This window comes from Neopsephotus bourkii, unplaced genomic scaffold, assembly GCF_033783945.1.
Source record: "Neopsephotus bourkii isolate Nb327-2 ecotype Australia unplaced genomic scaffold, CSIRO-AGI_Nbou_v1 NB_1027, whole genome shotgun sequence".
In the NCBI taxonomy this organism is placed as follows: Eukaryota; Metazoa; Chordata; class Aves; order Psittaciformes; family Psittacidae; genus Neopsephotus; species Neopsephotus bourkii.
The window spans coordinates 1,688,403-1,712,039 of NW_026901516.1; the positions used below are offsets into that span (position 1 = coordinate 1,688,403).

The following is a 23,637-nucleotide window of genomic DNA, read 5'->3' on the forward strand; positions in this document are numbered from 1 at the left end:
TACATTTTCTTGTTTGGTTATTTTAACCTGCTATTTCTTTTATGTGTTTTTCACAGGCTGCTAAATCCTGCTTGCTTTATGCAAGCATTTCTGTAGCTTTAAGAAGCTGAACTGCCTGATTAAGCAAGAGTTTATCATCTCTGCTTGTTAGAATGTGGTTATATAAGAAACTTGGAGAGTAATTTTTCTTGTAATCTTCAGAGCCAGAAAGACTCCTCCATAAGCTTTTTTTCTTGATTAAATGAAGACAAGTTACATTAGGAACAGTGGTTGTACCTGCTACAGTTCTGTAGCATGAATTGCAGGACTAAACCAGCAAAACTCTTTCCTTTGACATTCAATCTTCACTTTGTACCTGATACTGACACATGGTGGAGGACAGAGGGGTCCAGTTTGCTTCATTCTGAATACAGGGCTGGACTAAATAGACTTGACATGGCTTGTTCCTACTTTCAACTGCCTTCTTGCTTAAAGTGCAGCAGCATGTCTTCAGTGTGTTTGGAGTAAGGTGCTAGCTCGATCAGTAGAAGATGCCAGATCAATAGTCCTTATGGCTTTGGTCATAGATCTCTTACCAAATTTTTGCAGCTTTGCAGATCCTTTGCAGCTTTGCAGGGTGACAGAAGTGCCAGAAAGCTGATCACACCAAATCTTGTGTTCCTTTATCTTTCGTGGCAACTCCATTACAGGCAAATCTATGTCCATGCAGAGGTTTCTCAGCTGTAGAGCATGTTTTGGAGGAAATGGAATGTAGTGAAAGCATGCCAGAGTTGAGGCCTCTGAGGGAGCGAAGGATTAGCATGTAATGGCAGAGCCATCTCTGGAGATGCTCTGGAGAAACAGCTTCTCCTGTATGGCTGGCTGCCTCATGGGACAGAAACACCCCTTGGCCTGGAGGTCATCGGGTTCAGAAATCATCTTTCTGGATATCAACAACTGAATCCTTTCTAAGCATAAGGCCACCTGCCTTTGAAGTATATTGTTAAATATCCAGGTGACGAACACTGTGGAAATACTCAATTGATTTACTGCCCTTAGTTGGCACTGAAAATTTCCACAAGGAGAAAGGAAGAGCAGTTGAACTTTATCATTAGTCCTCTAGCAACATTTTGTATCTCATGACCACCAGACTGCTCTCTGAAGCAGATTTTCCCCAACCATAATAAAGCCTTTTGCTTCTTCCCTTCCTCCTTCAGAAAAAGCAAACATGGCAAAGACTTCTGTGTCACAATCTGGAGCCAGTCCTGGATTTCAGTTCTCTTCCATCTGATTTTATTTTATCAGATGTAGTTTTAACGCTGACAAGCAGAAATGAAAAATTTGAGTAACTGTATGTTATAATGGTTAGGAAATAATAATTCCAGTACAATCCTAATGCATAACAAAAAAAAAAAAAAAAGTAGAAAAGTCACTCTGATTTTAAGGTTGTTTCCCGCCCCCACTTTCTTCAGTTGCGTTGTTTCAATAAAGTCAGGCTGTCACACATTGTTGGGACAATCAATAAAAGCCAACAAGAATTGGTTTTGTACTGTAACATAGATAAATATATGCCATGCTGACAAGCACCTAGTAAAAAGCTTTTTGATGCTGAAGATCCAGTAGATAATCTTTACATAAGGAAAGAAGTTGTCCTGTTTAGATTAGTCTGATGAAGAATTATTAGGAAGAAATCAGTATGGACACTGAACTGTATTTCACACACGGTCCATTCTGTGCTTAAAATATTCTGAATTTTCTCACATGGGAAACAACTTCTGGAAAACAAGAGCCTGAATTTTCAAGTATTTCAAGCCATGAATAGCAGACGTAATTTCAACTGTAAAGTTTTATTTTCTTCAGCTTCACCAGGAAAGATCTTTGTTAAAATCAAAGTAAACAATTTCCCCAGTACATTTTATATACTTCAGACAGGAAGTGACTAAATCTTGTAGTAAGATGAAATGTTATGAGAATAAATAGTAATGTTAGCTTTGGGTAAACACCATGTCATGTTTGGTTGTGGGTTTTTTTTACTTGTTATAAGTAGCAGTCCCAAGGCTTTCATCATCTGAGTGTGCCCATTTGACAGTAACTTCCATGGATTATTAACCTCCTTTGAAATTCAGGTGGACTACCAAATCTATCAGTTCCCATGTTAGAATTGAAGTACCTCCCATAAGAGAGACTTTCCCTGTAATTTTGTATTGTCTAGTTATCATTACTATTTGCTATTCAAGTCTTCAAGTAATATTAAAATTTTCAGTGGTAAAATCTTCTCAATTCCAGTCATCCTTTCTGAGCTTGCATTGTTATTATTGCTTGTGTTCAAGGGTACAAAAGTTTTACAGCTTGCATTTTGCTTCATTCACCTTAAAATTAGAAGTAATAACCACAGAAATGCATATGTTAATCTCTGCTGGCAAGATTTTACTATACGGTTTGTACCTCTTGAAATGCAGGCTCCTGAGGAAAGTTTTGAAAAGTTTAATGAAAGTTTTGAAAAGTTTAATGAAAAAGGATCAAATACTCTGTTCAATACACAGGAACTCATGGCTAAAAAGCCCACACTCTTGAACAGTGTATTTAGATTGCCATAATGGTTCATCTGAATCCCAAACCAATTACGCAAGTAGAGCAGATTTCCTCTCTAGACTAAACCACACTGGTATTGCTGCTGCCAAATCTCTCGTCCATATAAGTATCAAGGGCAAAAGGTTCTCCTCTAGTTAATGTGGATTAGATTTAATAGGAACACGTTATCTGAGGTGGATGACACCGAGGTCTGTGAGTTCCCATTCATTATAACTACAAAACACAGCCAGATTAATGGGAGCTGAAAGGCAGTTTGGAAGCTTAACACTGAGAACTGCAGGCAAATAAAAAGAAATAGATCATAGGGCATTGTGGAAGGAAATACATTCATTGTAGAGAAAAGCATACATTTTGTTCCTTTTCACTGCTTATAAATGATATTGTAACTTTAGTTTCTAATAACAAAATCTTCCAATTAAAACTTCTTAAAAGTCATCCCATATCTGAGTTTGAAGGTCTGTGCTTTTATAACTGTGGAGCTTTCATGTAAAACATGGAGCCACTGACCTTTCACTCTGTCAGCAGCAAAATGATTTGGGTGAGTTAACTTCCTCCAGTTTTGTAACCACTTCTTTGGAGTCACCTGTGAGCCATTTCATTTTAGCTCTCCCTCCTGCTAGTAATTTTGCTTCTTCCAAAGTCCTCTGTGAATTATCTGGGTGTTTTTCTCCCCTCTGTTTCCTTTCTGCCCCTCATAAAATAGCATGGAAAATGTGGTCTTACTGAAAATGATTCAAGTGCATTACGGCTTTGTAATGAACTCTTGCCATGCTTTTTGCCTCTTACATTCTCCTTGTGGTTTCCCTGTTTAAAAAAACTCCTGCATCTTTTTTAATGATGTAAGAAAATTTAGGGCATAGTGGTCCAGTCATCTGTAAATCTGCCTGTATTTTCTAAAAATACATAGACAAAAATAACTACTTCACATTAAAGGGGATAGTGCCATAGTACAATGTTACAGCATCACTGAAGGCATTAAGACTGCAAGGAATAAGTATAAACGCCCCTTATGCAGCTGGCCCAGACATCTCAAATCTGCAAGAGGCTGGTCATTGTTGGAGCTGGAATGAAGCATCCTCTGAGTATAAGAATTGCAAGCTAAACAACCAATGAGTCTTTATGTTCTCTTTGTCAGTTTCGGGGATCCACTGTAGCAATGACCTATTGTCACATCATACTGTGTCTCCTGGTTTGCAGCTGACAGCAATCAAAATATATAAGATAAATACGTAAGATTTTTTTAAACACACTCCTGTCATTACTTTACAACTCAGCCAATTACTCTGATTCCTACAGGTTGTTCGGAACATGAAGCATATGTGTTTCATGAGACGCAATTTGTTTGTTATCACCAGCTCATTGATAAAGATTAAGCACTGCTGCATTATTGCATGGAATAAAGAGGCAGATAGTTGGCATCACGATCTTCTTTCTCTGTTCAGTTATATTTAAACTGGGAACAGCAACAGATTTCTGTATTATGCAGGAGCCTATGTCTAAGATTCCTGTCACAGGATGACTGTGCACTAGTAAGAATGAAGAATTACATTCATAGGTATGTCAGTAATTTATAAATGATCTGGAAGAAGACTGTTAGAATTTCAATCCAAAAAGAACTGTTCAGATCTGATTTCTGAAGACATAATGAAGGAAATAATTTTTAAAGATATAGAAATAAATGGTGCTGTTCCTGCTCTTGCAGGCACAGTTTTAACTAACAGTGTGTTAATAACATAATGAGCAAAAGTCTGTCAGCTTGAGATATTATTACTTAATAGAGGATTTCTGTTGTTAGCTAACAGCACCTGCCACAAATCTTAATTCTAGCTCCTTCTGACTGCTTTCTGATCAGAATACTGTCTATTCTACAAACCTAGAGGGCCAGTAACACACCTGAATACCCATTCCTCTGCCTAAGGCAAGGGTTGCAACTGATAAAATTTACCTCAGAACAATGTGTCAAATCAATAATAAAGTTCTAACTTCACCTTTGCAGTGAAATCAAAGCTAGTGACATACCCCGGGGACAGTAACCTAAGTAGTAATGAACCTAAATGCACTCTGGGCAGTTCTCCAAGAAAACACATAGGTGTTATCCAAAGTTCAGTGGCTCAGTGTAAAAACCTAACCACTTCAGAGGACTTTGCCTCACACACCTTATTAAAACATGCAGCAAGTCTCATACAGTTTCTAGAAACTGTATTCTAAGACATTGCTAAGGTTTACAGAGATTGTTATTGCAGATAAAACCTGTTTGTTATGTAATTAAGGGCAGGACACAAGTCTCCGGAAAACCTAAGATAACCCTTTTAATGCAAATATACATACATCGAAGCTTTACACAGAGAGGGCATTTGTATCAACAATAGGGGTGGAAGCAAGGGAACTACACGGTCACCCCACTATGCCTTTAGCAGGCTCAGGAAAAAGAAAACCCTTTTGGGAATCTCATTATCCCTGCATGCAGAAGAGTAGGACCAAGTTTATGACTGATAAATTGTATTCAGTCAGATTCTTGTAACTTGATATTGCCATGTTAAAGGAAGGAAATGTTCCCTCTGCTGAGCCACTTAGGAGGACATGTGATCACTGATCTATGTGTATTGCATGTATCACAAAAGATAAAATGAATCAACATGACGTACATACTCAGAACAAATTTAATTCAAAACAGACACCACAAACCCACTAATGATCATTGTTATTTAATTAAAATGGAACGAATAGGTTAAATCTTCCAAAGAGACACTGAATGCCATCAAACAAAATAAAGGCCAGGTGCATGATTGGCATAAATCAACATAGCTCTATTGTTCCTAGATTTGGACTGATAGGAGAAAAGGATCTAGTTGTGGTTTTGTAGCTTATTATTCTTAAGTGTTAGGAACATGCTGTATAATCTTATGAAAAAGGACTTCGCTACGACGAGTTAAAATGAAGAATGTTTCACCACTTTCTGTGAAAAAAAACCTGCATTTTTTTTAACAATACAAAAAAGTGCCTAAAAACCAGACCAGACCTGACTGCAGAGGATGGATAAAAAGAAAAAAGACTTTACAATTGAAGAAGGAAAGGTACATAATAAAAAATAAGCCTTAGGACTGCTCAGAGACGACTTACCCCTGCCAAGGGAAATGTCTACAACAGAGAAGCTAGTTAGAAACTGGTAACTGTTAGCTTGACTGGACAATTCTGGGGAGTGTGGTTCTGGCAAGGAGCCCAGCCGCTCCTCCATTCCAATGCAAGACCCAATGCACTCCTGGGCAGCTCCTGGGTGCCTGCATGGCATCCTGGGTCCCCCAGCCCCTCCATGACTGGCTCTGCCTGCTATGGGGCTGTGTCCTTCCTGCACTCTTTCCCCAGCGTTACCCCAGGAGGGAAGCTGGGGGGAATAACTCTTCTGAGGCTTCACTTCCTCTCTGACCAGATGCTCTGAACTCACAGATCTCTGTCTGTGACTAGGGGTTCAGAAAAACGGTAGTCCAGGCTGAGAGTATAACAGGAAGGAAAATAGCATGAAGCTGCCACTCCCAGCCCCATTTATTTTGCCCTCTGACCCTTTCTCTTTTGTTTGTTGTACTTAGTATAATGGAAGGGAACATCTGGACCCTGGTGACAGCAAGCCGAATTTGCATGCATATAGCAGATAATCAAGCACGTGCCTATGTGCAGCTGCAAACAGCAATTAGTCATAAGATAGCTTTCCACTCCCCTTCCTGCTCATTCTTCTCTTCCCCTCAGAGGGCACTCTCAAGCGTACATCTCTGACAGGCACTGAGCACTGGCCTCCTTTTCATTTGTGAAGACAGTGGTACGGCTGAGGAGCTTAAACCCTCCAATATACCTTTGACTAGGATGAACTTCCTCTGATGCACCAGTTTCTAGTGGAAACTGCTTTCTGCATGAGACATGATGCAAAGTGACCCAAAGCCAAACATTGTGCCTGCATCGCAGCTTAGCTGGGGCTATAAGTAGGTTTTGTTCCTAGTTCTTCCTTTCAGATCTGAGGAAACTGAGGTCTGGAAAGTCGTTTCTGATTGCTGATATTTTGTGTGGCTGACCCTTGCCTCTCTGCAGTTGCCCAAGGCAAATGCTGTCTTCTCTTCTCTCTGCAGCTATAAAGTTTACAATATCCCTACAGTTTCCACTCCAGGCCTGTGAAGGGCATGTTATAAAATCTTACCATGTCAAGTAAATACATATATCCTATGCCTGTCTTTTCAGTTGTAGAGAGTTCCCTGGCAATGAGCACAGGTGGCATTTTGTCATCTAGGATAGGAGTCCTAATTTTGCCTGTAATAGAGTCAGAGTTTCTGGATGAGTAAAACAGAAGTTGCTCAGGGCTGCAACCAAGAGGTACAGTTTAGAGTCATTTACAAAGCACAGCAAATTCCTAGTTTGGTGAAAACCAAAGCCTGCCTGGCATATTCCTAAATTTCAGCCTCTGGCATCCTATCTTTTAATTTATCTGTATGCTAAAATGGAGTGTAGTAATAGGGTGGGCTTCAGCTAGCGGAGGTGAGAGTTGGAGAAAAAAGGGGAATGCCGTGCCTCAAGCAGCGATTAGATTCAATGAAATGGCTTTGCAATCTGGACAACAGCGATTATTCCACGTGGCCCGTTGCATTTGCTCATTGTATAACCGAGCTGCCTGACTGGGATTTTTGTTGAGGTAAGAGTCTCATACCTACATGATCTCTGCTGAAGAATTCCTGTGCATGTCTGAAATAACGTTCTTGGGTATAAATTGCAGTGTTTCCACTGGATTTACATGTTTGTGTCAATAGTACATAGACATTCCCAGTTATAATAAATTCACACAGAGGAAAGCATTTGTATCAAGTAGTCATTTGAAAATATAACTGCAGCTTTCAGAAACTTATTAAGGAGCAGAGACCTATTTGAAAACAAAAGTTTGCTTTTCGCATAGGTAAAATGAAGTCTCCTGTGTTTCAGTGGGGAATACCAGTGTAGGGTTTTTTATGAATGTGCTGTAATAGCTATGCACAAAACAACCTTGGCTGGCACCAACAAGCATTTTAACACCATCACATGCATCTGCATTTCAGGCATAACTGTGCTTATAGGAGCACATTCCACCACCAGATCTAGATAAAAATGTTAACACTTTTACTGTTAGGGTAGGTGAACTCATTATTTTTCATTTGGGACCCACAGAAAGTTAAAAATACTTTGACCTACTTGGTTTTTTAAGCAAACAGAATTGCTAGACAGACTTTTGTCTGAAACTGGAGAGTAGCACTGGTACTTGCTATAGAACACCTACCTGACTTCAGTAAGACCCATAGCGTTTGTGGAGTAGTATGGTTACTCATCTCACAACTTCAGTGGTATAAAAGTCAGTTATCTATTCTAGGCTCTCCTTCTATAATCAATGGAGGGGTGTTATTATCCGCAAGCAAAAATACACCCACACATCATCTTAAACATATGCCATAACAGGACGTGGCAGCAACCGACACAGCTCTGGGCTCTGAGCAAGAAACCTTCTGAACTAATTCCCTGAGGATTGATGCAGCACTTGATTAAACTTTAGTCCTCAGGAATAATTAGACCATGTTACAACCTAGCTATAGAAATGCCATTGTGCAGTGCTGTCAGCAGGGCTCAGTAAAGAAAGGAACAAACCACAGGGAATTATCTCTTGCTTACAATTACAGGAGAAAATTGCCATTATAAATGCTTTTGTCACCCATCCTTTCCAGTATAGAGTTATGCAAACATAGTATGGTTAACTCCTGGCATCTCCATATTTCGATGCTGTGATTCATCACGATGATAAGACAGTACTTGAATTTACGACACTAGCTTTGCCAGCATTTCTTCACCTTCTTATTTTTCAGTGTCTTGGTGCTACCACTGGAATAAATCTCTACTGAACTCACTGCTTATGTGATGCACACAGGGTGGGCTCATATATTTCTTCCTAGTTCCTACTTAACACATATCAACAATTTTTCTCTGTGCTTTGCATGATTTGAAGCTTGAGAACCTAAGAAGAAAATGTAGGCTGAACCCCCACTGAAAAGCATATAAAATAAAAAGAGGTGTGCTAGAATGTGTATTTACATGTGCTTCTGTACTTACAACGCCCTAAAAATAGGTAAGTGCGAGAGAGATTAAAATGAAAGGAATAGAAGGAAAGAGGGAGGAATGTTTGCTGGATGAATTGTGGTAGAAAAAAAACATTTGAGAAAAATGCTAATGGAATGAAAAATGGGAAAGTGTGCCGAGAAAATAACAGATTATTTCCCCTTGCACTATGTCTGGAAAAAGAACTCTGAAATAAATGGCCGGCAGTAAAAGCATAGCTTTTCTCACTGTATTTATTGCCCTGGTTATTGCTATGCGTAACTCATAATAGCTAAAATTATGCAACTCAATTTAAGATGCTTGCCTGGTACATAGCTCTCAGGCTCAGAAAACGCTCTTGGTAGAACAATAAATAGTGAATCAGTACCAAGTCACTCAATATGTGGGTTTAAAAGGCAGTGTGCTGTTTAAGGGCAGGAGTGCTTTCAGAATCCAAATACACTTTTAAAAAGAGAAGGGTTATTAAATGTGTTATTCTGCTGTTACTTTAATTTTGTTGCATATAAAGATTTGTAAGTTACTCCTGTGGTTACCATTCACACACACAAAATCTTGACTCTGCCATCTCCCTTTATCTGCAATGCAGCCTTTCACTTGCAGAACTGCCACTTCCCATAGTGGGAACTGATGCTGGTAGTCACTGCTTGGAGGAATCTTTAATTCTCAACAGTGTTCCCCAGTTCACACACCTTGATTTACAAGTGACCAGGTAGGAGTATTTTATAAACCAATTTGGACAGGGTATGTATTGCAAAGAAATGGTCCAAGCCTCCAGAAGTAAGTTGAAGAATGGGAAATCCTAATGGTAAGCAAAAAGAGAAATCACTTCTTATTTTAGAATAGAAACCTCGGCTAGCTGCATGCTGCTTATTCCATTAAGTACCAGGAGATAACACACGCATTTCTGGTTTTCCTTAATTCCATTATGGAATTGTCAACTCAAAATCTGGTTGGTCAAGCATCAGACTCCAGTCCCTTAAGTTCTCCTTTGAATTAAATGCTGGATACAGAAAATACTCTCACCAAATGGCAAACATATATTTCTAACACCTGCTTTCTAGTTCCACACATCAAAATCTGAAAAATCTTCTGTTCATACATACTGACAGTCCACTCACATAAACTAATGTTCATGACTATAGAACAACACATTAAGACAAAGAAGACTAGAATGAAGATTATTTAAGCACATGGCTCTATTTAGCTGTAACCTGATGTATATAAAAATACATACTGCCTGAATAAACCCTTAACAGAAGACAGTCCTTTCACTTTCAGTTTGTACAAACAGACACAATGGCCTTTTTCCTAAATTGAATGGTTCCCTAAATTAAATGGTACAACCAGTTATTTTCTTGAGTGAGCAGCAAGTGTTCAGACCAAAGCACAAGTTTCACAGACTATAAAGCTAGTATCCAGAAATAAAAACTTTGATATCTGGGGTAGCATCTGTCTCTCAATATGTTTTTTAGGGTTTTTTTCTGCCTTATGATATATGTGGCAAATCATACTGCTTCTTTTAAAAGCCAGTTGCTACGTCTATGTATGCAAGCCTCAGAGAAGAGTTTTGTAAAGAACAGAGCGCTATGTTCCAGAAGACACGACTAAATGCCCAAACCATAAGGAACTGAAATAATCAGGGACAGATATCAATAGCTAAGACAGTGTATATACAAGGGAAGAATCTCACCAACTTTGTAGGCATCTATACTTCCGAAAGAACTGACCAAATGAACATGCTTTGTGTGGTCTATTCCTGTTACAGAAAGTCAAGATTCTTTAGTTTGAGGCAGTTGTAGACTACTGAACGCCTTGATGTTGCACAGCCACCGAAGTTAATGCACAAAATTCCTGTACATTACTATCCCATCAGTAGATATGAGAACTAACACATGGTCAATTTAAGTGGTTTGCTGAAAAGACACAGATGAGGCAAGGTCTCCTCATATGTGAGTGACATGACTATCAGATTGCAATGGTTTCTTAGACCTTGAAATGGTACTCCCATTTGTAAGACTACAGCAACAAGAAAATGTGAGAACAGTACAAAAGGGATATCTGCACAAGAATCCACTGTTTGCAGCTTTTACTAATGCCAGAAGAGGGAGATTCACAGCTCTGCCATGGCTGCTTCATAGCTTCCCTCTGCCTCTCAAGCTGAGATCTCAGCTGCCTTCAGTATCCAGCTGTCAGCCCACCAGCCTTTCTTTCATGTTCCTTTCTGTTAACCTCAACTATGGGTCATTGCAGCTGTGATTATTATCCAAAGCAGAGTGTAAAGCTAGGTCACATAGCTTTACCTAGTCTCCTCTACATGATTACCTGGACAATCTGTCAACATTAAACTTGTGTTTTGTGTCACAAAAAACCTGCTGTCAGTGGGGTTCGCTGACTTTTTTTGCCACTAGAATTCTAAACAAAATACTCCCTGCTCTCAGGCTAGGAAAAAGAAGGGGAGTAAGAAGTGCAGATTTCAAAACTGAAAAGTAAACATGATGTCTAACATGGTCAAAATAAAACCTCTAGCTCAATAGAGGCCATTCCATTTTTGTAGTGAAGGACTGAAGAATGAGCTAGTGAAAAATGTTAAGATGCTAAATATAAACACATATAATGTCAAAAGTCTCAAATGGAGGTAGAAAAGTACAAATGTTGCTGACAAGTAATCTTTAAATAATCTCATTTCAAATCACATTATGCATCAAGCTGCTTGACACCTGTGAGAAAATATTTACTGCTAAACTAGTAAAAGAAAAATAAGCCTTAGCAACATATTATTATGTTCCAAAGATTTCAAAATACATCCCAAAAGGATTTTTGATTATTTTGAATTACAAGGACTTGGGGGAGCACTAACACAAGCATCCTTACTGAAGCTGATATGTTTGCCACAGTTAATCTATGTCCTTGCTGACTACTCATTTTCATCTTAATCTTAAAAACACAAAGGCACATCCTCAGCCACTGGGCAAATAATTTGTTGGTGAATGTTACACATATGGTTAGATATATGTGCATGCATATAGAGAAACATATAGAGAAAAATCCTTCACAAATGCATCTGATCTAGGAAAAGGCTTCATACACAAATGAAAAATGCAAGAAAACTGAAGGTACCCTCTAAAGCAGATGAGCACAAGTGATTAGTGGTTTAAAGCTTGTGAAAGGTCAATGTGAATGGGTTATTATTTGTCCTATAAGGTTAAAGACTAATAGGGACACAATCAAGATCCTATAATATAGAAACAAAGGTATTGCATGGGACAAATACTGTTTATATTTTCCAGTTTGGGCAAGATAGCCTACCTCACTCTCCCTATACAAATCCATTCAGCTCATCTGCTCTAATTTGCAATTACCCCCCTGCTTCAGTAACAACCATACAATATTTTTCTTTGAACACTGGAGCAAGAACAAAAGGAAAATTAATTTCCAGGCTCTCCATACTGAAAAGATTTTAGGGATATTTAGACAAAGATTTATCCTTTATGATCTAGATTAATTTGTTTTGACTCTCCAGAAAGGACTGGGTTAGAGCTGATGGATTTCTGGCAATCACTTTGAGCTTTATATTTCATGCTCTCTGGCAATATAGTGCAGGTATTTCTACAACAATGTAGATCTGAACTCTGCAGGAAGTCATTCTTTTGAAAGTAAAACATTTTAAATTGACTCTTAAAAATTCAAGTAGGATGATTATTTTGTGTGGAAGTTTTTCCAATTAATTTTCATAAAACAGGCAGCATGTGGCTGCTGCCTGAACAGAGCAGCTGCTAGTATTTAATACTTGTGTATTCCTTTGTTTTCTCCAGAACATTGTGCATATGTCTGGTCATTAGCACATTCTGGGAAAAAAACACTCCAACACTAAAAAGCCCTGTCATTTAGCATCCTTTATATAGCAAAAATTACACACCTTTGTATGCTTCAGTAAAAATAACTCTGTGTGACTGCACATGAATTTGTCCTGATTATATAGTGGGTCCAGAGCAACCATAAGTGTGGATAAAAATAAACATTATTAAACACAATCTATATAGGGAAAAAAAGACCCATATGAAATTGCCCTTAGATCCTCTGTTTCATCTTTCACTTTCCTTTTTGGATTTCCACAAACTTTATACGCTCTTAGCCGGCCATCTCAGTGATTTCTCTGTGCAGAAATGCCACAGCGCAGTTCTTCTTATAAACTAGATTAGAGCAGCCATGAATGAATGCTCAAGAGACCAGGATCAAGAGGCCAGTCCCTTTCCATCTGATAGCTCTTCATAAACAAAAGGCCTCCCATGAAAAACAGGCATGGAAAACAGAAAGCTTGAGAGACGAAGGAGTAGTTGATTCTGGAGTCCACTGCAACAAATGGAGGTTATTCTTCTATTGTTATTACTGTAACACTCTTACATCAGAGGAAAGGATGAAGAGACTCAATTTCAGTATCCTTGGATGAAGAGGGTCATTGAGCCTGTTTTGTTTTACCAGGATATGTATGCATACTCCTTATCTATTGACAGAACAGACAAGTCATTTCGATATTCATTTCATGTGTGTGTCCTCAGGCAGGGTTTAGCCATCCCTGAAGATCAGCTTGGCTTTGTAGTATTGCTTAGTTGCTGTGCTGTATGGAAAATACATGATGATAACCAACGTAGAGCTCACCATTCATAAATATTCAAGTGACAAGACACAACAGACAGGCACTTTCACTGTTGCAGAACTCAAGAGGCACAGAGCAAGGCAGAAAGCCCAAGAACAAGTGGCTTTAGTACTTGAAAAAGTGCATTTCCTTACAAATGTACTTGTGAACTTGGTATGTTTTCCTTACCAAAACTCCCATTCCTGTATTCACTAGCCATTATTGGCAGGGACACTCTTACAGCTAGTGTTGAAAAAACAGCCACACCCCAGATTCGAACACCTCTTCATAACCAACTATGGGACTGCACCTGATATTTAACTTGAATAGCGAATCCTCAAAAGGAATTCAAAATTACAGGAGCGGATCTTGCAGGTTTGTGTCTGAGACTAAGAAAGTGTCTTTATGATTCTAACTAGTATTTTCAACACTTTATATACACATTCGGTCACACTTTCTGCAACAAAGGAAAAAATTTAATTCCATTTTGAAGGATTTTACTTCTCTCTACTTACATGAGCAGTGATTCTAACTTAACAGATGATCAAATATTCTAAATCAACTGCTGAAATTTCATCTCCATCTTAAAAAGTTTAAATTGTACCAGGCTGATTGAGGTGTTCCAGGACAGAGGAAGAGTTTTGGAACAAGATAGGTAAAAAGAAACCCACCAAAATCAGATTTAGAGCACTGTGAGAGAAAAACAAGGGGTTAGATTGCTTCATCCAGACACAGTGGAGAAGGGCCCTGGGACAAGTGGGACCTAATTTAGATTATGAAAATGATATTAAAGAAAATATGAATACTGGTCTGTTCTTTTTTTGAACTAATTTCTCTCTAATGCTTTAGATAAATCAATATGCGTCAAAAGGAGGTCAAAGGAGGTGATCCTGCCCCTCTACTCTACTCTCATGAGACTTCACCTGGAGTATTGTGTGCAGTTCTGGTGTCCTCAACATAAAAAGGACATGGAACTGTTGGAATAAGTTCAGAGGAGGGCCATGAGGATGATCAGGGGACTGGAGCACCTCCTGTATGAAAACAGGCTGAGAAAGTTGGGACTGTGCAGTCTGGAGAAGAGAAGGCTGTGTGGAGACCTCATAGCAGTGTTCCAGTATCTGAAGCGGGCTTATAAAGATGCTGGGGAGGGACTCTTCATTAGGGACTGTAGCAATAGGACAAGGGGGAATGGTTATAGGATTGGATATGAGGAGGAAGTTCTCTACTGTGAGGGTGGTGAGGCACTGGAATGGGTTGCCCAGGGAAGTTGTGAATGCTCCATCCTTGGTGGTGTTCAAGGCCAGGTTGGACAGAGCCTTGGGTGACATGGTTTAGTGTGAGGTGTCCCTGCCCATGGCAGGGGGACTGGAACTTGATCTTAAGGTCCTTTCCAACCCTAACTATTCTATGATTCTGTGATTCTAATATATGTTTCTGTAATAATTTATTCCCTGCTATTTCAATTTTTCTCATTGTCTAGCTCATGAAGCTTATAGTAGGTCTAGATTCCAATTAGAATTACAGAGGAAAACCATCAATGACTATAAAACCACCATAATTCTGTATCTATTTCTTACAAGATGTGAATATTGTAGCCACTTTGTTTTTTACCAACCTAACAACTTCTGAGAAACCAGAGTAAAGGTCTTGGAATTTTTAGGCCAGATAATTTATTAAAAGAACAATTCTAGCTCACCATCAGTAACTTTATTGTCCTCGAGTAATTACAAACCAGTCACCACAACTTGTTTTCATGCAAAGTAACACAGGCCACAGTAGCATAGGTTATTCAACACGGCACTGCAGTGAGCTGTAAGGTGAGGGGAAAGCTGGCCACTGACTAGCCCCTCTGCTGAAATTTCTGGCTGATGCAGTATGCTACCAAGAATTTAAAAACAACAAAAGAAGACATTTAGAGTGTTGGTAGATTGGGAATAGGAGATCTGATTAGCAAGTACAAGTCACACATGTAGCTCTGTTCACTGTGGTTTCCTCATTCCCCTAGCCATTTTTAGCTGGCTTAATCAGCAGTATCACATCCTCCTTGTGAATCAGACTAACTGTAACCCATCACAAGACCTCATCTACCGTTACATGGAAGACAGGGAGATTTACAACCCTGCTGATTTTAAATCCAGTTCTGCAGGACAATGTGGTTCTGGTGCAGTTCACAACATGGGCACTAAAAGCTGCTGCTACTCAGCTGTTGAAGTCAACCTGCAGGCGTCATACTGCTTCATTACTGGTGTTCAAATGTGTTATTTCTCTGCTTGAGCAGTTGAGATGCAGCTTCATGCTGCCATTTTTTTCTGTAGATTTACAGCCATATCTCTGCAGCGTTGATTTAGCTATTAATGTCTTGAGTTTCAAATTTAATAGCTAGCTACTGGGTAGTTAAAAAAGCAATTGTTACCGGAAATGGATTATCAGTGCCTGCTCTGAGCAACGTCTGGGGCAACTGGGTGCTAGAAACATCTCAAAAGAATTCTAGCTCCTTGGGCATGGGGCCAAAAACCTGCAGCAAGCACATAGCCCTGCTACACTATTACTCAAACACAGGGGCTAGGAAATAGGAGTCTGGCTTTGGAGAAATGGAGTTGGTGTTTCACAAAGGAGTAGGTGTTTCATTTCTGCTTCTCAGAAATGGTACTTGGAGGTAGGAGTTAGCCTTCTCTCTGATAAAGTCTTGGGGAATCCACAAGAAAATTCATCGCTTCTTGGTCGAATCTATCACACATGACTAAGGGAAAGGATATTATAAACTGATCCACCATGAATCCCTGCCCACTGAATCCTGTGTGGGAGATAACCTTACAGAAGAAATTTTTTTTTTTCATCTGGAATGAAGTGTCTTGCACACACCTGAAACACACCAAAGGTGGTGAAACTGCAACCTGCAACTTCCTTTTAGCAGAGGACGTTTGCTTTTCTGGAGTCCAAATTTCACAAGTAACCTGTAAACACATGGAAGAACGCATCATTCACTGTTCACGCTGTGCTGACTTCCTAGAAGCCCTTGAGGTTTTCTAGGCTACATAAATCATGCTGTTTTGAAGACAGGCACAGTAACAGAAGGCATGTTCTCTTCAAAACCCCTCTGAGTATCCAGCTCTGCTCAGTTAGACAGCGGGGCTGGGAATTAGCCAAAGGGCCTGATTCACACCTGACAGATTTCAGAACCTTCCCAGCATTACACAATCCTCACCTTTCAGAAAGCATCATCTCAAGAGGTTTTTGTAGAGTATTTCCCGAGGTGGTGGTAGCAATTCCTGTAAGACATGCACAGAAATAATGCTACTTGATTTAGAGGAAGACAGACTTTTTTCTTGACAGGGAAGAGGGGTAGCTACTAAAAGCAGAGTGTGGTCACATTCTTTCATATACTACTAAGGGAAGGGAAGTCTGATCCTTAAATTCTCACAAAAGCAGCTGTAGCACTGTCCTGCCAGGAAGCAAGACCAGGTTGTAGGTAACAGCCTTTGTCTTCAATGAAATTTAAGCACAACAAAGAAACTCTCTTCCTGCAAAGGAGGGTGAAAACAATGTGGGTGTATTTTTGGTGTCCAGGTACTTGGCCATTTTGGGTTGGAATGAACACATTTATGCATGTGTACTTTCCTCACCCATCCTGTGTTTACAAACACATACCAGACTAACCTGTGTGTGACCTAAACTTAGGAAACCCCAGTTTTTGCTGTCAACATCACAGGCAAGTTTACATTGGTACTAATGGAGGTAGGTGTCAAGAATTAGGGAGTAAATTCCTACAAACTCCTGTTTCCCAGACTTGCATTTAAGAAGTCACAAAGTCACTTATACAAATGGGGAACTCCAGTCTCTGCTAGAAAGTCAGTTTCACTGACTGAAATCACTTTAACAAAAAAAAAAAAAACAAAACAAAAACAAAAAGCCTTGGGAAAGTGAAAGTTGCCATTATTGGAGGAGGCCTTCATTGCTTCATAGAAAGATGAATGGTTTGGCTTTGAAGGGACCTTAAAGGTCATCCAGTTCCAACCCCTTGTCATGGGCAGGGACACCTTCCATTAGACCAGGTTGCTCCAAGCTCTATCCAACCTGCCCTTGAACACTGCCAGGGATGGAGCAGCTGCAACTTCTCTGGACAACCTCTGCAGTGCCTCATCACTTTCACAGGGAAGAACTTCCTAATATATAATCTAACTCTACACTTTCAGTTTAAAGCCATCCCCCCTTGTCCTATCACTATATGCCCTGGTAAAAAGTTCCCCATCTTTCTTGTAGCCCCTTTAGGCACTGGAAGCTGCTCTAAGGTCTCTCCAGAGCCTTCTCTTCTCTGAGCAAGACCAATTCTCTCAGCCTGCCTTCATAGGAGAGGTGCATGGTCTCCTCTGGACTTGCACCAACACATCCCTCTTGTGTTGGTGGCCCCAGTGCAAGGTGCAGTACTGCAGGTGGGGTCTCATGAGAGCAGAGTAGAGGGGCAAAACCACCTCATCACCACCGCGGACTTGCTGGCCATGCTCCTTTTGATGCAGCTAAGCACACAGTTGGTCCCTGGGCTGTGCGCACACATGCCAGCTCACGTTCAATTTCTTCTCATCGACCAGCACCCCCAAGTCCTTCTCCTTAGGCTGCTCTTAACCCATTCTCCGCCCCTTCACACCCAAGGCCCTGCTGCAACCCCAGCTCCCGCTTCCCACCCGTGAAAAACCCTAGCTGGTTTTGCAAGAAGGCTCAGGGGAGTGGAAAGCCGGCAGTCACCCACTCACCCGGTGAGGAGAGGCGTGCGTGTGGACGGGAAAAACCCAAACGGGAGGACGGAGCAGAACAAGAAAGCTCCACACACACAAGCCCTCCCGAAGCCGCGCAACCAGTGCTCGGCTCGGGTCAATGCCACAGGGACGGGGCCCCCAGGCAGCGCTCGACCAAGGGCAGCGGAGAGCTCCGAGAGCCTGCGCGGCTGCAAACCTCCTCTACCACCGTCCCCCCTCTCGCAGCGCTCCGCGCCGCCCTTCGGCGCTTGCGCGGCTCCTCGGCGCCTGCGTGCTGGGGAGTGAGGCGGGCGCCGCTGCTTTTGGAGGGCTTGCGGGCGCGAGGCGGCTGGCGGGTCGCTGCAGCACGGTCGGGTGAGGGGAGCGCGGCCCGGCGGCGAGTGTTGGGTGCCCCCGGTTCCCTCCTTCAGGCACGGTGAGGTAGCACCGGGAAGGGGCAGGAAGGCAGGCAGACAGATAGATAGGTGGGTAGGTAGGCAGAGGAGAGCCGGCTGGGTCCCGCTGCCTCCTCATCGTTATGGCCGGCTCGGAGCAGCCGCCGCCGCGGCGGGAGGATGGGGAAGCTCCGCTGCCCATCGAGGACGCGGAGCTGGCGCTGGCCGGCATCAATATGCTGCTGAACAACGGCTTTCGCGAGTCAGACCAGCTCTTCAAGAAATACAGGTAACCCCGACCGCCCCTCCACCGACCGATCGCTCCCTTCCTCTCTTCCCCGGGTGCAGTCCCCCAGCACGGCCTCGGGCGCTCCCGCCGCCGCAGGTGGCCCGGCCTCGGAGCACCTGTCCCCGCCACCCACCTGCGCGACCGCGCCGGCCTCGCTCTCTACCCTAAGACGGCCTCCGCTCCTCGGCGGGGCCATGAGGCGCGCAGGCAACCTCCCCCACCCGTTCCTTTACCCTGGGCAGGGGTCTTGGCGCGGGCAGCCTTGCTCCTGCGCGGCTCCTCGGAGCGGGGAGGGTTGTTGTGTACGGTTGCCGCCTCAGCAGGCGCTCTCTGTGGGGAAGGGGCACGCGTGACTCGCCGTCGTGGAGGTGGGTGAGAGGCTGCATCTCCGCGCTGCGGGGTTTGCGGTGTCGCCCTGGGGAAGGGCGGGGGAAGAAAGGGCCGGGCAGGGGTCGGTCGACGGGTCCCTCAGTGACAGCGGCCGCGTTTCGCTAGCGACCGTGAGTAAACACACGTGTGCCTGGAGACGGCTCGGGGTGGGGGAAAGGGAGTTTCGCTCCGGTGCTCATGTGTGATCTGATCCGTAAACGCTACTGTGATTCTCTTCAGGCTATAAGATTATGTTCATGATCCCCTACGTTCGTCGTGTCAAGGTTTGTGCGTTAAGTAGTTATCTTGTAGGAATGGCGTTAATTCAACTGCGTAAGTCGGTTTTAAAGAAGAGATTGCCCATACCTGCCCTTGCGTTTTGTGTGAGGACTAACGTGTTCCACCCAAGCTTGAGCTGCTGTAATTGCGCATACATTGTGAATAATTAATATGCACTATGCTGTTGTTGGCTGTGTGATTAAAAAAAGACTTGGACTTAAAATAGCACATCATAGTGATGGTGTACTTGTGTACTTAAATCTTACAAAAAGGATGTCTGGATGTAGAGTGAGGGCAGTGAGGCAAATTAACAAAGCCCCCCTTAAAAATAATAGAACCATAACTTCACTGTGTACCTGCCACAGTCTAATATTAAGCACATTATTCTGGTTTTAGTATATATTGCTGCGTTACATACGCAATATAGTTGCATGAAACTAACTGCAACATTGCAGGTGACAAGTTGGGTCCCTGTTCTTCATTCCTCACATGCATAACATGCAGCTCACATTTGTATGGAGTTGCACCCTTACTTATTTCTTGAATCTGGTAGGGTCCTCAATTGTTCTGTGTTTTGGTTGTTTGCTTTTGTGTATTTTTTTTAAGGTGCTAGTTAAGGAGCACTTGATGAGGTTTACTCTTCTCCAGTTTCTGGTTGTGTTGTGCCTTTGCTTTCTCTCTGTAGTGTGAATATGGAAGTAGTTTAGGAATTCTAAATACGTGATGCTTCTTACATTGTATAATAGTGCTAGGGAGTAAAGTTATTAAGATTCCTATTTTCAAAATGCAGTCCTCCCTTGAAAGGGTGAATAATGATCTTTCTGCAAGATCTTGGTTATCTAGAAGATTTATTACTGATGATTTTTTAAATGCAGACACTTATACTTTTATTCCTTCCCCCCCCCGGTGTGGGCTTTTCTTTGTTCAGTTTTTATCAAGAAGTGCCTTTGAGTTCAGTTCGGTCTTGATTTGATGCTACCTACCAGGAGTAAATAGGAGTTCCTTCATTAGATTAAGTAGTTTTTATGATTCTTAATTGATAATTGCTGTCTTAGTTTTTTAAATGACTGTGAAAATCTCTGGCCCCATCTACCTCATCCCAGAATTCATAGCAGGGTTGTTCTTTCTGTGAACTAATAGAGTTTTATTGAATGGCAGATTAGCTGTATGTTGAAACTTTGCTTTAGACATGAGAGAAGATAGAGCAAAGTATTCTCAGCTTCCTATAAATCAGAATTTTTGGAGATGTGCAGTGAGGTCAACTTCTTTTTCCTAATGGTTTTTGGTTCCATGCTTGTATGTCCTTGGATGTGTTCTTTCTTCAAGGACTTGAGTAAAGTTGTTAATGTTTCTTTGCATACAATCTTAAATTAGTATATTTTGTTGGTACATGCTTGACAATATGAAATAGAACCCATCCGAAGTGGAGCTGGTAAGCCGAATGAGCAGCTTTTGGGAGCTCTCCGTAGTTTAATGTGGATGTTAGTAATTTGCAGCGCTAGAGCTCAGAGATGTCTGATGAAATACAGCTTTTTTAACTCGGTGTGAGTGCTGTATTTTGAATGACCTTTTGTATAGGAAGTGTTAATTCTAGACTTCTGACTAAGCAGGTAGTTTAGCTCTGTTTCAGAACCTAAACAGCTGTCAGAGGAATCCTAGCAAGGGAGGGAGGAATGGTATTTATTTTTTCTTATGGGAACTGTTCAAGAACCTACAAGTCTCTGGAAACTCAAGTATTCATCAGAACTTCAGTTTCATTACCCACATTATTTAAACTACTTAAAACTGTTCCTTAGAAACTACTTGTTTTGCTTCTGCTTTTCATTTGATTTTTTTCTCCATATGCCACCTGAAGGATTTTGTGAAAAATTAATATCAATGCTGCTATCTCTGTGGGCCACTCTGTGCACTCCTTGAGAAAACCAGAGTAGAAATTGCAGCTGTGTTTTGTGCGTATAACACCAGTAAAGTGTTGCGTATAGAGTTGTGGTCCTTTGAAGAGTGTCAGTACTTTGAAGTTACTGGCTAAAGAACCATTGTTTCTGTGTTGGTCATGGGAGAACAGTGTTTTGTCTTTTGGTATTTAGAGCTCATGTATATTTATTTAGAACCTGAAGAAGTCAGATGAACGTGTCTGTTATATGTCAGATACTCTGTGCAGTTGCAATGACACGTTGTACCTCTGTAAAGGAGTTAATGATTTGTCAGGTGTAGTTTGTGACTTGTTTTAAACTATACTATGAGCGAAGATGTGCCATCATGGGTTTGAAAAATTATCTGCCAGTAGCATCAACATGCTTTATTTTAGGTATATTTAAAAAAAAAAAAAGTCTGGATCCTCCACCAGCTAGTGGTGGCAATGTTCTGAATGTGAACCAAATACCGGTTTCATGAATCAGTGAGAGCACCACTGTCTTTAATGCTTGAAGATGTCTCGGGTCCCTACACTGCTAACTCGTATCTGGAACTGTCGAGTATTGATCTTTCTATTTCGCTTGAGCAATGCTGACACCATTCCAGTTCTCATCAGTTTAAACTTTGAGCACCTGTGAAAGCTGTAAGAGATGTGAAGGTTAACTAAGGACACCACCACTGGAGATGAAGCTCACTGTCAGCCTATGGGATGGTATAATTTTGGTGAGCAACCCTGGCACTAGCAAGAAAGCTGAAATTGGAGTGTTGTTTTTCCCTTCTAGCTTTATGGGTTCCTAAACACTCAAGAAAGGAAGAAACTGTCAAAAGAATGTATTTTTAAGAGCATTTGCAATTCAGAAATGATTTAAAAACTTCCTCCAGCTAAGAGGAGAGAAAACAGTGTCAAATAAAACAGGAGCTTTGTAGCTGAGTGTTGACTCACAGCATAAAGCATAAGATCAGGGATATCATCTTACAAGAAGTCCAACAATATGCTGTCTCTTACCAGGGAAACATTTGATTCTTTGCATGAATGACTTTTACTTCTGAGAAGGCTTGATAAAAGTCTTCAGCTTGAATCTGAATGAAAAGAGAAATGGTACAAGATGGAGAAGTATAATGTATATAATGTCATCTTCAAAGAAAATTAGGATGATGTAGAGGAGATATGACTTTAAGACAAAATGTGTAAAGATTTGAAGAATGGGGTCAGTGTAGGAAAACACTGTGCAACCTGCTAAGGTAAAGCCGGATGTAGAGAAGAATGGAAAGTTGGAGGAAATGAGAAAGGAATGGAAAAAATTTTAGTATGGTTACTTCAAAAACCTGACATTTTTAAAGTTATGACGGGAGTTGGAACTAGGTGATCTTAAGGTCCTTTCCAACCCTAACTGTTCTATGATTCTCTGTTATGGTATACATATTAACAGACATACAAACATTAGAAATTCCACTGGGGGTGGTTGAACCTAATACTAGCAATTTAAAATGATGTCTGTGGCCAAAATACTTTTGGCCCAAATGCAAGTTGAGACTAGGTGACATTAGGCCAGCATTGATAAGGAGGTAGATGATGGCCAGTGTGCGGGCAGTCTAACTGCTGTTGAAATTCTTATTTATGTAGTTTAGCAAAAGAACCATAAGAACAAAACGTAGTGGTTTAGTAGATGTTTTGGTAGCTTCTGAAAAGATAAGGACTGCAGGGTGGGAACTGACGTCAGTCAGTTGAGAGGATGATGGTGTCTTAATCAGCAGTGTGAGAATTGAGTCATGTGTGCCCTTGTAGCATCCCTGTGTGCTGCTTTTTTTATTGCAGTGATAGGCAGATGAGCAGTTGCTAGACAGACGTATAGAAAGGAGAGTTATATATGAGGGTAGTGATTTTTAGCAGCCATATTAATGTGTAACAAATAGGTACCTTAAGTGAGGTAAGATTTCGTTGCTCAATGCTATGCAGAGCCCATTATAGTAAGTGAGGCACATAAAACCAGTGCCAATTTTCCAGTGATGTGGATAAATGGTAAAAATTTTAAGTGTTCTACAGATTAAATCGTCCAGACATAGGGTACATAGAGATGACTGCATCGAATGTGAAGCTTAGTTTTGTGGCTCTAATGGCAGACATGGGTGTTGTTGCCAAAAGTGATGCAAAAGGTAAAGGGAGATTGAGGTATCTATTTGGATCCCCATTCAGAGCAAAATCTGTTGGCTAGAAGTCGAAGGGAAGGTGACAGAAAGCTAACCCAAAATCTGATTTTGTAACTCAGAAGTTAGATTTGGTGGAGATGGTAGAAGAGGTGTGATATCAAGCAGATCTTTTTTTAACTCTGTGAATGATACAGA

General features: G+C 41.2%; 1 protein-coding gene across 1 annotated transcript in view; it reads left to right on the top strand.

Moving 5' to 3' along the window:
• The first annotated feature begins 18,291 nt into the window (after window positions 1–18,291).
• TTC39C (tetratricopeptide repeat domain 39C) overlaps window positions 18,292–23,637 on the top strand; it is a 34,949-nt gene continuing 29,603 nt past the window's right edge. Inside the window, exon 1 of the mRNA XM_061360530.1 lies at window positions 18,292–18,732. Within this exon, the coding sequence (XP_061216514.1) occupies window positions 18,587–18,732 (146 nt within the window). The 5' untranslated portion in view covers window positions 18,292–18,586. The remainder of the gene's footprint in view (window positions 18,733–23,637) is intronic.